The sequence below is a fragment of the Echinops telfairi genome, unplaced genomic scaffold, assembly GCF_000313985.2.
Source record: "Echinops telfairi isolate 266 unplaced genomic scaffold, ASM31398v2 ScPeMD7_7475;HRSCAF=8513, whole genome shotgun sequence".
Taxonomy (NCBI): Eukaryota; Metazoa; Chordata; class Mammalia; order Afrosoricida; family Tenrecidae; genus Echinops; species Echinops telfairi.
In genome coordinates this window covers 27,472,875-27,488,594 of record NW_022111379.1, presented here as the reverse complement: position 1 = coordinate 27,488,594, position 15,720 = coordinate 27,472,875, and the positions used below count along the sequence as shown (strand labels likewise).

The following is a 15,720-nucleotide window of genomic DNA, read 5'->3' as shown; positions in this document are numbered from 1 at the left end:
GAAGGACACACAGGACTGCACATGATGTAAATGCAGAATTCTTGGCATTCTTGTACATGGTCCTGATGCGGTGCCACTGTACCTGAAGCAGATAATCAGAACTCAGGTGCTGAGGGCAGAGGTAGAGTGGAAGACCACCAGGCCAAGTGAGAAACAGAGAAGGGCTCATCTCTGCCCCTGCTGCTCCCCTTGTCGTGCAGTCATGAAAATAGCTCGGCAGCAGGGCACTGCTCAGTGCCTGCCCCGATGATGGGTGGTACACCATGTTCCTTAAGCTATGGGCCCTTCCTACAGGATGACCTCCACCTGGGTGGGCCCTGACTGAGGTCAGCATGAGGAGAGTGGCCTGGGGTGTAACCTCTGGATTCCCTCTGTGAGATACAAGAAACAAAAGGCCTGTGAGTTCTGTGGAAGTTTGGGGTTCAGTTGTTCAATCATTATTTATGAATTGTGCAGTCAGCATCCAAACCCTGCCAGTAAAGAACATGACAGGGCTCATGACTGTTTGTCCCACGGCCTGACTCTTCTGTGAGAGTGGACAAGGAGGAGAGGGCAACTGAGAAGTGGTTACAGGTGTGGTGGTGCTGTCTTGCCTGGGAACAGTGCCTTTGGAGACTCCTGTGGCATCTTTGTAGGATCCAGATTAACCATTTATGGAAGGTGAATGGACTGGAGCAGGTACCATAGTTCTGGTGGATTTTTGAATGAGCCCCAGTGGTGTAGAGGTTACCCACTGGACTGCAATCCACATGGTAATAGGCAGTCAGCAACCACCAGCAGCCTTGGCAGAAGAAAGAATGGGCTTTCTGCTTCCATAAACAGTCACATTCTTGTGAACCCACAGGGGTCACTATGAGTCTGAGTCGGCATTGACTCAATGACAATGAGCTTGTTTATTTGGTTTTTGGATTGCAAAAGGCTTTCACAAAACCCATTGCCATTGAGTTGATTCGGGCTCATAGTGATCCCATAGGGCCAAGTATCATTTCCCCATAGGGTTTCTTTATTTTTCTTGCTTAGATCTGCTGGTGGGCTCAAACTGCCAACCTTTTCCTTCGCAGCCAAGTGTTAAATTACTGTGAAACCAGAACTCCGCCACCCTCATACCCACTCCGTTAAATCAGGGCATAACCGTGGGAGGTCCGGACAGCTTGACAGCTTTGATGTCCGCAGCATGACTGGAGGCTGCTGTGGTGTACTGGGATAGTGGTACTATGCATGCTCAGGCCCCAACTCAGCAGAGCTCCACTGCAGACTTCCTGATGCTTTATGGTTTTTGCCGTAGGTCACATGTATCGATCAACAAGTGACGGAGCCCAGTTCTGGAGACCCAAATATCACAACTGAGTTCAGCACACAAGGTAATCTTTCCTCTTTCAGTATTAGAAATGCTAATTTCTTATACTTTAAGGAGATAGGATTTGCTACAACCTTCCATTCAGTGCCATATAAATTCTCCATATTTCTTCCTTAGCCCACCTCCCTCAATATACCTAGGAAACTTCACACATTTTCATGTGAAGGGTATGGTTTTGAAAAAAGCACTACTCGAACTGGGGACCTACAGCTCCATTCATGACTCTTTGCGGAGCAAAAATAGTAGCCTTTGTCAGCTCAGCTCCTTCCACAGAAGGAGAGAGGGCTAGGTGAGAATTAAGTACCTCTGCCTGCTTCCTGGAGGGCATGGAAGAACGATTGTGAAATGACAGATCCCAAACCTAGTCCCTGGTCCAAAGGGAGTGAAGTCCTAGTTCAAGGTAGGAGCAGGAAGTGAAGCTGGGGATTTTCAAGGAGTGTGGAAGGACTGGGATTTTCCTTCTTGAGGTTCCCAAATGAGCACATGGGGTGGGTTTATTGAGAAAACAAAGTTAGATAACTTCTTAGAGAACTATGGGTCCTGAAAAGGAACACAGGAACACCAGAGCTTGCTGCCCCTGCCCCTTCCTTCTACTCACAGTTAACATCTAGGGCGGCGGTTCTCAACCTGTGGGTCATGACCCCTTTGGGATTGAATGACCCTTTCACAGGGTCGCCGGATTCATAACAGTAGCAAAATTACAGTTATGCAGTAGCAACTAAAATAATTTTGTGGTTGGTGGGGAGGTCACCACAACACGAGGAACTGTGTTAGAGTCGTGGCATTAGGAAGGTTGAGAACCACTGATCTAGGAGATATGAAAGATAAAGCATACTTCTGGAAGATTTGCTTTGGCTACAGAAGCTCAAACCCTAGCAGTTGTAGGGATTTGGAAGTGATCCCACGCGTCCTTTGGTTTCTGCAAGGGGTGTCAGAAGCTGGGTCCCAGAGGTGATGCCCAGGGACATCCCCAAGCCACAGTGTGCCTCACTTGCTGGGTCACAGGATAACCCTTACTGGCCCACCGCATTCTAGGATTTGGCCTGAGAAAATTCTTGTTTGGGAGACGTGTGCTTGGGAAAGCAGAGACACCTACAGACTGGGGAAGAAAACACTTGCTTTTCCTCTTCTTGTAGATAGAGATGGAGGAATCTGAGCGGTATCATCAGAAACTCCGTAGAGCTTGGTCCTCATCACTGCCTAGGGCCTCAGATCTGGGCTCAAAAATGCTCACTGCCTCCAAGTCAATTCTAACTCAAAGTGATCCCATAGCACAGCAGGGAACTGTCCCTTTGGGTTTCCAAAAATAACTTCGATGGGAGTAGAAAGCTTTGTCTTTCTCTCACAGAGCAGCTGGTGGTTTCAAACTGCTGACCTTTTGGTTAAGAGCCTAACGTATAACCACAATGTGTAACCACTACATCACCAGGGCTCCTCTGAGACCTGGGCAGTTTAACTGTAACTTGGTCTCAGGGACCAGCCTTCACAGGCAGAAGGTCAAGAGCTCACAGGATAGCAAACCAGGCAAATTTAACTGTAAAAAACACACCTTCCACCACTTAATTCCTTTAATGGATATGAGATGTAAATCAAGGCCATTTTCCTGCCAATTGCTATCTAATTGCTCCAGCCTTATTTGTTAATAAAAGGATTTCCCCTCCATTAAATTGCTTGTCTCTTTGTCAAAAATCAGTAGGGTCTATTTCTATATTCTATATTCGTTCCATTGATCTTTTATCTACCCCTCTGCCAATGTCGCAGTCTTAATTGTTGCGATGGTGTAGTTCTTCATATTGGGTAGAGATTATTTTTTGCCATCTTAGAAGCTGTGCCTTTCCACATAAACTGTAGAATCAGTTGGAATCTACAAAAAGACTTTGCTGGGATGTTGATAGAAAGTAGATTAAGCCATGGTATTAAACTAATACCAGCTTAGGGAGAAGTGATATTTGTACTGTATTTATCCTTTACTCCAGGAACATGGCTTGTCCTTCCCTGTATTTGAGTTCCCTTCCACTTCTTTCATCCACACTTTGTAACTTTCAACATCCAGATCCTATAAATGTGTTGTTAAAGGTATGGCTAAGTATTTCATTTTCTTTGTAGTAAATATTGAGAGTTTTAATTTCTACTTCTGCATATTCATTGTTACTATATGAGTGGGCTTCAGAAAAGTTTGTGAGAAATGAGCTTAAAAGATAATAGAAGTTTCCATGAATTTTTGAAGCCACCTCTATGTGACTATGTGATCAAATGTTGATTAATACTTGTGTTTGAAGCTTACTGAACTCACTTATTGATTGTAGAGGTATTCTTGTAGATTCGCCCCCCCCATCTACTTCATTAATTTCCAAAATAGTAATGAAATATAAAAATTAAAAAGCTAAATTTAATTTTTCAAAAAGCTAAATATTAATTGAATGGCTTCTGGAAAAGCGGAAGGTGAACTCCTACCCCCAGTCCTGACTGGTGGATTATAAATTGACCCATTTCTTGGGAAAGCATTTTTAATAAAGAAACATACAATTGTTTACGTCTTTGATGTGGTTATCTCACTTCTAGATGCAGGCTAGGGAGTTAGTGCTAAAGAAGAAACTGTTACACATGAAAATACTTGTTGTTGTATTTTTCTGATAATAAAAATGTGGAAGATTAGTCAAGCCCACTAATAAAAGACAAGGAGAATGTAGTACATATGCAGCTACACGGTGACACATTAATTAGGGAAAATGCTGTGAGCCATTAGGTGAAATCTTAGGAGCCTACTAGGATATGACGACTGTGAAAACATAGACACCCAAATTAATTAATTGAATAAGAAGCGGGGGTTGGGGGTGGTGGAACTACAGGCACCAACCAGAGTGAAAGCACACCAAAGAGTGAGCAGCCAGACTGGGGCCATGAGCCTCTCCAGTAATGTTCTAGCAGTGCTCTATTTCCACTAAGACATATGCATGTGTGCATGTGTGGATGTCCATCTATCTGTCCCCACCCACATACCCTCAAAGCTGACTCACCTGAGTCTCCTCATGATCCCACTTCCCTGAGGAACACAGCCACCTGATTATCACTGGCATTCAGAGAGAATTGGTATCAAGAGGAATTTGTAAGAATGAATACTATTAAAATATTTTAAAGTACTGATATGAAATATGTTAGACATTGACAAAACTATATATTGTGTTTCAGGTGAAATTTTACACAGCTAACTTGGGTTCTCATTTAACAATTTTTATACAGACTTTTCCATGACCTTGGTGCACATTTCTCATAATATGTCAGCAGTCTCATTATTTCTATTCTACTTGTCCTCTGTCCGTCAGTCTAGTTCCCTGCTCTTTTTGTCTCATGTAGTTGATGTATGAACACACACAGTATTACATATGATACTGTTGATTTTATAAACCAATCTATTATTTGATTAAAGGTTGACAATTGGGAGTGGCCTCAGTTCTCATTTCAAATAGTACTTTAGGGTGAGAATTTGGGGGATTTCTCTAGTCTCTATTGATCAGTAAGTCTGGTCCTTTTTAGGAAGTTGAGTTTGCTTTACATTTTTCTTCCTTTCTATGCAGTTTGAGAACTATCAAATTTATCAGCCTTTTCCTTTATGGTTTCTATTATGTTTACAAATATTATGTTTATTATGGTTTCTATTATATTTTTTTCCATTTTAAGAATTGCAAGTTTAATCTTTCTGAAGATTTTTGCCCCCGCACATGATGTGTAAGACAGTGTTTATTTTCCTGTTTTCTATATAGACTGCTAATGTTACCATTCCAGGCATGAGGAGGGTACTGGTGGACAGCAGAAGAAATGATTAAGCAAGAATGTTTAGAATTGACGTGCTTCCAACTGGCTCCAGCCACTTAGTGGTTTTGTGATATTCTTTCCGTAGCCTCTCGCCACCACATTTCCTTGAGTGTGGATTGTATCATTGTCTCAGAGATGGGTGACGAGGGCTAAACTGGATGCTGTCTGTAAAGGCCTTTGGTGTTGGCTCAGGCACACGGAGCAGGGCAAATGGAGAGCAGGGAGACAGAATGGCCATAATCTAAACACAGCACCTCCGGCTGTGGTCTCTCCCACAGATTCCTGCTTAAAACATATGGAAAGAACAGAGCCTAAAGACACCAACCCTGGAGGCACTCAGGCTGCTGGGAGTCTAAAAAAGATATCGCACACACCCTGTATTATCTCCCCCGGCTCTAAGATATCTGATGAGAAAGGGGGAAAAGGAGGAATAAGTGCTCCTTGGGCTTCCCTGTGGATGAAGACTTTCAGGGAATCTCTTTAAAACAAGTTCCAATCAGATCCATGTTAGCTGCAGCCCAGGGGCGCCAGTGCTATCTGTCTGGGGACCCCACTTGGCATGGGAGGAGCGAGGACCAGCCCTGACCAGCATCACAGTCTGAGCATCAGTCCAAAAACCGAAGCAGGTATCACAGTCCCTAAACGGCTTACGAAAGCACATAACGCTGAGCCCAGAGTTCCAGAGCCCATGGGCCTGGGCGGGTTATGAGAGTCTGCAGTTCTAATGTGTTTCAAGTGATACTGGTACTGCTGGTCCAGTGACCATACTGTAAGAACCAAAGCAGGCATCACATCAGCTGGGTTTCTCCCACTCTCTCTCACCAAGGGCTTCAGACCCAGGGTGACACCCTTATGTGGGGCAAGCAGAATCTCTGGTTCCCCAGGACTTGACTGAAATGATGTGGGGTCCGTCAGAGCACACTGCATTTCTCTGAATTGGCCCCACTCACCCACGAAGCATCCTTGTGACCCTGGGGACATCATATATGATGGGGTACCCCCCAAAATGGATTTTTTAAAGTTATATATTTAATTTTTTTACAAAATCGCCTTAGCACCTTCAAAGTACTCTCCATTACACTTAATACATTTGTCAAATGTGCAATTCCATTCCTGGAAACATTTTTCAAACTCCCTGTGTTTGGATGGCTGACAGCACTTCCCTCATTTTTTCCTTCACTTCTTGAACGTCATCAAATCACTGTCCTTTTATGGCCCTCTTCATTCGTAGAAACAAGAAGTCACATGAAGCAAGGTCAGATGAGTAAGTAAGGTGCGTGAGGGAAGAGAGGCATGCTGTTTTTTGCCAAAAACTGGTGTACTGAGAAAGTGGTGGCAAAACCTGTCCCATCTGCCACAAATCAGGCCTTTTTTGTCACACACTGTTATGCAATCTTTTCAGAACCTCTCAATAGAAAGCTTGATTAACCTGACCTGGTGGAAGTCTGACCTGGTGGAACAAACTCCAAATGCATTGTCTCCCTCACATCACAAAACAAATGAAAATCGTCTTGATCTTTGATTTCACTTGAAGAGGTTTTTTTTTGGTGAGGTGAAGATGGCTTCTTCCACTGGTTTGATTGATGTTTGCTTTTGGGGTGCTAAGAATAGCACCATGGCTCATCACCAGTAATGGCCTTGGGAAAAAGTCTGGATTGCTTCGGAGCTGTTTTTCCAAAGCATGGCATGTTCCCACTAGGCACTGTTTTTCCTGAGAACCCGAGGCACAAATTTTGCAGCAACCCTTCTCATTCCCAAATCTTCTGTTAAAATTTGCTGAACTGAGCTCCAAGATAATCCAGAAACTTCCGAATCTCTTCAATGATCAATTGTTGGTCTTCAAACATAAGTGCATGAATTTTGTCAACATTTTCTTCTGTTCAGGAAGTTGACTGACATTCAGAACAAGTTTGTCACATGCACCTTTCACCCCTTTTGAAATGGGAAAATCACTTGTACACTTGAGTTTTTCCCATAGTGCTATCCTTGTAAGCTCTGTTTAACATCATAACAGTTTCTGCGGAATTTTTCCCAAACAAGAAACAAAATTTCACAGCTGCATGCTGTTCTGTTAAATCAGACGACACACACACACAAAAACAAAGTTTGAGTGAAACTGCTTTTACAAAAAAATTCACTGTGGCCAGAGAGAACCTTCCCAGGCAATGCCACTAGGTGCACTAACTCAGAGAGAGTTGCTCTATGCTCATCTAGTGGGGAAATAATGCATACTATGAAAGCTCTGCTCAGCTGAGCTTTTTTCTGGGTTTTTTTTTGGGGGGTACCCCCTCATATTTTTGATATCCACTGAATCCCCAAGGGATGCCCTGAATCAGTATATGAGACTTCTCCACTACAAAAGAAAAAGATGCTGTCTGTTTTGCCTTTTAGTCAGTGAGCCATTCCAGCCATGCTCCTCCTGGGGTGGCTCTTAGAAATATACCCGGTGCCCTACAGCCCTTCGATATATGGACAGATGTTTCTCAGCCTCCATCAGCCTCCATTCCTACACCCCCAAGGTCTCAGATAACCTTCCAGAAAGGAGGGCAGCCACACTCCTAATCTCTGTCTTCTTGCGTTGCAGTGCCATTGGATCGAGAGAACGTCCGTGTTGTGGAGAGAGCTGCTGCCCTAGGCTTGAGCTTTTGTTCCTTGGATGGCCCTGGGGCCTCACATTCCCAACTGTCATCCCAGGTGCCCTGCCACCACTGGAGCCATGTGTCCCTGAAGGAGGGTGCACAGACTCGAGTGGGTCCTCAGCGAATGGCCCACTCTGTTAGTGACCCTGCCACATGCTTGTCTGGAGTAGCAGGTACAGAAGACCTGACCCACTTGCATTATTGCAGGTTCACCAGGCTTTGCCTCAGCACAGCAGGTCTAGTTTCTTATCGTCTGGGAGCCCAGGCTCATCCTGGGACCCTTGCACTTAAGAGAGATTGGGACTATAGTCTTGAGGTCAGACTCCACATCACCACAAGGCACTTAGACACTGAGCCTGGAGTTGGTGGTCAGCCTTTTGCAAGAGGGCAAGGGGAATGAAGGAATCTTGCAGTCCCAGGACTTTCCCAGTGTGGACAGAGCACCCACAAAATACTTAGGTCCTGAGCCTGGGGTAGGTAATCAGCCTTCTGCAAGGGGGTAGGGGGCATAAAGGTTTAGGAAGAGTGCAGTCCCAGGCTTACCCAGTGTGGACAGGTCAGCCAGCACTGTGCATTCATTTTACTTATGCACAGAGCCAGAGTCAAGAACAGAGTAGAGGGCTTTGGGCTTTGGCCATGTCTCATGCGTAAGTGGTAAGAAACAGGTATGTTTTAACTAACCATATGTCAGCCTTGACAGAGCTGCCTGTGTGACCTGATGTTTGAGTGGAGCTCTACCTAACTATTAAATAGACAATTTACTCTGCTCTGTTAGGAATACTTGTTTCTCCTTGTCATTCATTCAGAGAGTTTGGGGAACCTATGCATTTGGGCGAACTCATAGTCCACAAGTGAAACCCGTGCTCTGAAACATGATATTGTAGGGATGAGAATGAAAGAAGGCCTGGTTTGATGATGCTGTGAAAGTAGCTCCCAGCCCTTCTCTGCATCCAACCACACTGGCCTGGGGCATCTTTTTTTTTGGTCAATAGAGATACTGATTTAAAATTCATACATCATATACTTCCATAGTTGTTTTTTATAAAGAGTTGTATATACATTGTCACAATCAGTTCTAGAGTTTCCTCCCCACTCCCATATTCATTATTAAAATAAGTTAGAGAAAAAAATTTCTGTCTTGGGAAAAGTGAGAAATATTTAAACCTAAAGCAATTTCAGGATGAGTCAAGAGGGAAATCAACTCTCCAGGTATTACATTTACTCATAGTCCCATCCACCATAATCAAATTTACAGTAATATCTGTCTGATATTACAGCTGTTTGCAAATAGGCATTATGCAAGTGGATTTTGGGGTCTCACTGTCCCATAGTCTTTTATAAGTTGGGTGTTTACTTTTTAAAGCTCTGACACCGTTCCTTTTATCTTATTTGGGTTGTGTTATCTTTGGATCACACAGACTCATGTGGTGGACTTAATTGATGCCTCACTTATATGGCTGCTTGTTTGGACACAAGCCTTTAAGAACCCAGACACTATTCCAGTTGATAGCTGGGCACCATCTGCTTTCTTCACCACACTTTGGTGTAGCACCCTGATCTTCAGTAATTTCTTCAGGAAGGCGAGTGTACTGAGCAAGGCCACATCATAAAAGCTAACTGTTTTTAGATTGGGCCTCGAATTAAGTGGAAGCCCAGAATCCATCTGCTTGTCCCATGGTTATGTACAACTCTGGGCTACTTTAGGTGTCTTATTATCGTTTTATGGTTTAAAAAATTAAAAAAAACATGACCAGTTATCCCCCTGGGGTATAAGGTAATTCCATTAATAACACCAATGATTTATTCAATGGCATAGAATTTAAGATACTGTTGAGGAATAGAGGTTTTGCAATTATAGTCCATAATCCATGAGTTGTTGCTTTCTACAGAGTGGATTCTTAAATGGTTGAATTCTGTTTATGTTGACCATGAGGGTTGATGCTAGGGGAGATTTTCTTATAAACTTCCTTGCAAGGACAGATCCTTGCCCATACTATTAGTACATGTCATATCAATGCCAGGAGGACATCAAGATAGTAAATATATGGTGGCCCTGGGTCCTCTTTCAATGGACACCTACGAAGTCAGGGATCCTAACCAAGGCCAAGGACTTCCGATTCCAAAGTCTTGGTGTGGTCATCATTTGTTTCTTCTCTCATCAGAGACTTTCAGTTTTAAGTCCAAGGGCTATGGGTCATATTGAGGTAGACCCCATTTGTTCAATGTAGTTTCCACATCAAGCCCTTCTGGTGTGGGCCATGGGGAAGATGCCATGTTCCATGTACAGCTAGAGTCTAGGGTCACTTTAGTGCATAGTCCTTGGTGTGGGTCACCAAGGTTGGGTAGAAACTAATTCCAAAGTGTCTAACCAGAAACATAATACTGCGTATATTCTCCCCTTGGATTATCTATAATTTTGAGCATTCCTTCCCAAGGTGAGGCTGCCCCTCCCCATTTTCCCCCCAAAGAAGTATAAATGCCTCTTCTGAAATCTAGCTGCTCCCCTCCCCTGGACTTAACTTGACTTTCTGTAAGGTTCCCTCCTCATTCCTGGAGCATGTCTGTTGATTTGTCACGCCTTGTTTCAGTGTTGTATGGCATTAAGTGGATGGTCTTCTGCCTTTTTCTTCCTTCTTGAAGTAGTGACCCCCGATGCTGGGGTCTCCTCTTTCAAGGGGTTTTTCATAAACTGCATGTAAGAGTGATGATGTATGGTTCAAGGCCTGTAATCAGGATTTCTACCCCTTTGTTTGGAATTGGTCTCCAAGATTTGTTTAATTGGCTTTTCTCTTAATAGTAGTGGGCTTATACAGTATTTTTCCTTTTGTAATTGACTAACTTCATTCAGCATAATGTTTTCTAGGCCCTTCTACGTCATGTGGTGTTTCATGCTTTCGTCACTGTGTTTTCAGGGATGCATAGTATTCCATTATGTGTATGTACCATAGTTTCTTTATCCATTCTTCCACGGTTGGGTATTTGGGCTGCTTCCAGCTTCTTGCTATTGTGAACTGTGCTACAGTGAACATGGGGCAGCATACATCCACTCATGCTTTGTCTCTTATTTGGGGGAAGTATATGGCCAATAGCGGTATTTCTGGATCATATGGGATTTCACTTCCCAGTTCTTGTAAGTATTGCCACATTGCTCTTCATAGTGGTTATATGTATATAAAAGCCCAACAACAGTGTATACAAGTTGCAATTTCTCCACAACCTCTTAAACATTTGTTGTTTTTAAAAAAATTGGTCCAGCATTGTTGGTGCAAGGTGGTATCTCATTGTGGTTTTAATTTGCATCTCCCGGATGCCTAGTGATCATGACCATTTTTTCCTGTGTTTTGGTGCGCTGTCATGTTTTTGTTTATTTCTTAACTGGGTCATTTGTTATTTTCTTATTGAGCTATTGTAGAGTTCTATAGATATTGGTAATTAGACCGTTGTCTGTTGTGTCCTTGGTAAAAAAAATCCCAATTAATGGGCTCTTGTTTTACTCTTTTGATGAAGTCTTTGGATGTGCATTAGTGATTTATTTTCAATATGTCCCAGTCATTTGTTTTGTCTTCTGTTGTGTGTGCTTCCTTTATTATACTTGGCAGTCTACGTATGCCTTGCAATAGGGCCCTTAAGTTTGTTTCCGTTTTCTCATTGATGATCCTGATAGCGCTGGAGTTTACATTTAGGACTTTAAACTCCATATGGATATCCAGTTTGTCCAACCCCATTTGTTGAAGAGGTTGTCCCTGTCCCAATTTATAGTTTTTAGTCCTTTGTCAAAGATTGTTTGCTTGTACACTGATGCATTTACATCTGGGTTTTCTGTTCTGATACATTTGTCTATGTGTCTCTCGTTGTACCAGTACCAGGTTGTTTGGCCTACTGTGGCTGTGCAGTAGGGTTTTAGAACATGTAGCCTGAGGCTTGCTACTTGGTTCTTTTTAATGAGTTCCTTGCTTATCTTAGGTCTTTTGCCTTCCCATATATAATTGGTAATTCATTTTTCCATTGTTTTAAAGACTGTGTTTGGGATTTAAATTTTATTGCCTTGTATCTGTAGATTGCTTTAGGTGGTATTAACATTTTCACAATTTTAGTATGCCTATCCACAAGCATGAGATTTTCTTCCATTTATGTAGATCTTTTTTTATTTCTATTATAGTAATGTTCTGTAGTTTTCTCTGTATAGGTCTTTGTTTCTTTAGGTAGGTTTATTCTTTTTCATAGCTCTCTTTGCTGGCATACAGGAAGCCAATTGATTGCTGGTTGTTAATTTTGTATCCCACTACTTTGCAGAAATCCTTGATTGTTGCCAGTGGGCGTTTTGTGGTCACTTTAAGATTTTCTATGTAAAGGGTAGTATCATCTGCAGAATGAGAGTGTCACTTCTTTGCCTATTTAAATTCTCTTGATGTCTTTGTGTTGTCCACTGGTTGTCGCTAACACCTCTAGTCTGATGTTGAGTAGGAGTCATGCTGGGGGTCATCCTTTTCTGGTCTCCATTTTCAGGGAAAGTGTTTCTAGTTTTCCCCCATGGAGTGTGATATTGACTGTTAGTTTTTCATATATGGCTTTTTATGTTGAGAAATTCCCTTTCTATTCCTCTTTTGCTGAGTTTTTTTAATAAAAAAAATGATCTTGGATATTGTCAAATGCCTTTTCTGCAGCAATTGATATGATCATGTGGCTTTTGTTCGTTGCCTTACTTATGTGGTAGGTTATATTGATTGTTTTTCAAATATTGAACCATCCTTGCTTCCCTGGAATGAATCCCTTCTGGTCATGTTAAATTATTCCCTGGATGTGAGGTTGGATTCTATTGACCAGAATTTTGTTGTGGATTTTTGCGCCTATATTCATGAGGAATATTGGTCTATAACTTTCTAGCTTTGAGTGGTCTTTACCTGCTTTGGAATCAGAGTTATGCTCCCTTTATAGAATGAGTTTGGGAATTTGTTGCCTTTTTCTATATTCTCGAGTAGTATGTAGAGTATTGATGACAGATCTTCTCTGAACACTTGGTAGAATTCCCCTGTGAAGACATTTGATCCTAGACTTTTCTTGATTGGAAATATCTTAATGACCTGCTCTATGTCTTCTTTTGTTATGAGTCTCTTGACTTTCTCAACGTCTGCTTCCATTAATTTGAGTGGATGAGGTATTTCTAGGTATCTGTCCATTTCATCAAAGTTATCAAGTTTCTTTTAATGCAGTTTTTCAGATTCATATGTAATTATTCTTTTTATTTTGTTTGAATCTATTGTGATGTCACCCTTTGCATTTCTTTTTCTGGGTATTTGCTTCTTTTCTCTGCCTATTTTGTTAATCCTCTCAAAGAACCAACTTCTTGTCATTTGATTTGTTTCCATTTTTTTTTCTCTCCATATCTTTTATTTCTGCTCTGGTCCTTAGTATCTATTTTCTTCTTTAACTGGAAGGTTTGTATTCTCGTCTTTGTTCCAGTTTTCAAATGTATTGTGTTAGGATGTTGATTTTGGATTTCTCCTCTTTTTTTAATATGTGTGTTGATTGCTATAAATTGGCCTCTCATTACAGCTTTTGCTGTGTTCCAAAGGTTTGGGACATTGTTCTTGTTTGTCTCAAGGAATTTTTTATGTCCTCCCTTATTTGCTTTATTACCCAATCATTGTTAAGTAGTATGTTATTCGTTCTCCATGTATTTGTCTTGTTGTTTCTGTTCATTTAATTGTTGATTTCTAGTTTTATAGCATTTGGATTTGAGAAGATAGGTAATAGTATCTCATTAAGAAAAAATGTTTTAGACATGCTTTGTGGCCTGGTATGTGATCTGTTCTTGAGAATACTCCATGTGCCTTGGAGCAGAATGTATACTGAATTTTTGTTGGCTGAAGGGTTCCATATATGTCTCTGAGGGCGAGTTTGCTACTTGTGTTCTTAAGCTCTTTGTGTCTTTCTTGAGTTTCTCCCTTAAGGTCCTGTCTTTCCTCGAGAGCGGCATATTGAAGTCCCCTGTAGTTCTTGTCGAAGTGTCTATATCCTTTATCAGCTCTGTGAGGATTTGGTGTACTTTTGATGGTTGGGTGCACATATGTATATATTGGTAATGTCTTCTTGGGCTATTGTTCTCTTGATCATTATGTAGTGTTCATTCTTGTCTCATTATGTTATATGACTTGAAGTCTTTTTTTCTCAGAGATTAATATTGTTACACCTACGTTATTTTAGTTGTTCTTTGCTTGGTATGCATTTTCCCAGTCACTTATTTTTAGTCTTTTCATGTCTGATCTTCTGAGGTGTGTTTCTAGCAGGCAGCATAGTGATAGGTTTTGTTTTCTGATACATTCTGCTACTGTCTGTCACTTTAGTGGTGCATTTAGCCCATTGACAGTCAGTGAGATTATTGATATGTATGGATTTGTTACCGTCATTTTAATTTGTGTATGTTATGTGTGAGTATGTATGTGTGGTGTGATAAGTTTATTTTTTCTTCCTGTATTTCTTCATTGTTTTGGATTCTCTCTGCTCGATTTTATGAGGAATTGTCTTGTGTATGGCTTTCAGGTTTGTGTGCTATTGTTGTTGGGTTTTTTTTACCATAGAACTTCATTAAGATTTTTATGTTTGTTTTTTGTTTTGCTTTTGTAGTGGTGGTCTTGTTTTTGTGGATTTCTTTAATTTCTCATTGTCTGGAAATACTTTTATTTCTCCATCATATTGAGTGACATTTTTGCTAGCTACAAGATTCTCCGCTGACAGTTTTTTGTTTTTTCTTTTTCTTCAGGATTCTATATATATCACTCCATTGTCTTCTTGCCTGCCTGGAAATGATTTTGGAAATTGGAAATGATTTTAATTGCTGTCCCTTTGTATATATTGTTCTTTTTTTCCCTAGCTGCTCTTAGAATTTTTTCCTTATCGTTGATGTTAGACATCTTGACTACAATGTGCTGAGGGGTTTCCCTTTGGGGATCTCTCATGATGGGGGTTGTTCGGGTTTCCTGAATAGATATCTTTTCATCATCTAGGCAATGAGGAAAGTTTTCTAGCAGGAGTTCTGGGACTATTATGTGTATGGTTTGTTTGTTTATCCTCTTCTAGAATCCCTGGAAGACATAGGCCATTCCTCCTGATTGTGCCCCACGTTGTTCTCTAGCTTTTCTTGGTCTCCTTTGCATTTGTTTGTTCTTCTCTTAGATTGGAGTCTATGATTTGTCTTGAAGCTCACTAATTCGGGTTTCCAGCTCTTCAGTACTATTTCTCTGTTCTTTTATAATGTTGTGTAATTCTCTTTTTATACTGTTCGACTTTATATTTCTGTTTGGAGTTTTTCTTGTAATGTGTGTAGTGAGGTTCCTAGCTTTTCTACTGTTTCACTTTTCTCTCAGACTTTTTCTTCATCTGTTATGTGAGAGCAAACATCATTCTTTTATGTAATTTTTCTGGCAATTCCATAACCTGTTCCAATTGGTAGGTTAAAATAATGGAAATTAGACCAAAATGTGTCTTGTTTTGCAAGGACATAGGAAATGCTGATAATAGTTGAGAGAGAAAAATGTGAGTAGTGTCAGATTTTGATTTTATGAAGAAAGTAAGGAAGAGAAGGATTGATGATGGAAAAAAAGAAAAGTTGAGATACTTATGAAATAAAAGTTTAGGTATTAAAATTAAAGGAGGAAAGAGCAAGAGACAAAAGTATTGAAAAGAAAAAATAACTAGAGTAAGACGGAGAAGAGCTGTTAATGTATATTTGTCTGGGCTTGAAGCTTTGCCCAAGAGCTTTGTCTCTAATGTAAATTAATGATGTGTTGAGAGACTAAATGAAAAGAAAGTAAGTTAAAAACAATAAAGTAAAATGCCATGTATACACGAGTATAAGCCGACCTGAGTATCCGCAGAGGCACCTAATTTTATCACAAAAACTGCATTAAAAAA

The 15,720-nt window shown here is 41.0% G+C and overlaps 1 protein-coding gene across 1 annotated transcript in view; it reads left to right on the top strand.

Annotated features, from left to right (window-relative positions):
• FAM189A1 (family with sequence similarity 189 member A1) overlaps positions 1 to 15,720 on the top strand; it is a 166,035-nt gene that overhangs the window by 143,784 nt on the left and 6,531 nt on the right. Inside the window, exons 8-9 of the mRNA XM_045285786.1 lie at positions 1,286 to 1,361; positions 7,755 to 7,982. Coding sequence (XP_045141721.1) covers positions 1,286 to 1,361; positions 7,755 to 7,982 — 304 coding nt within the window. The remainder of the gene's footprint in view (positions 1 to 1,285; positions 1,362 to 7,754; positions 7,983 to 15,720) is intronic.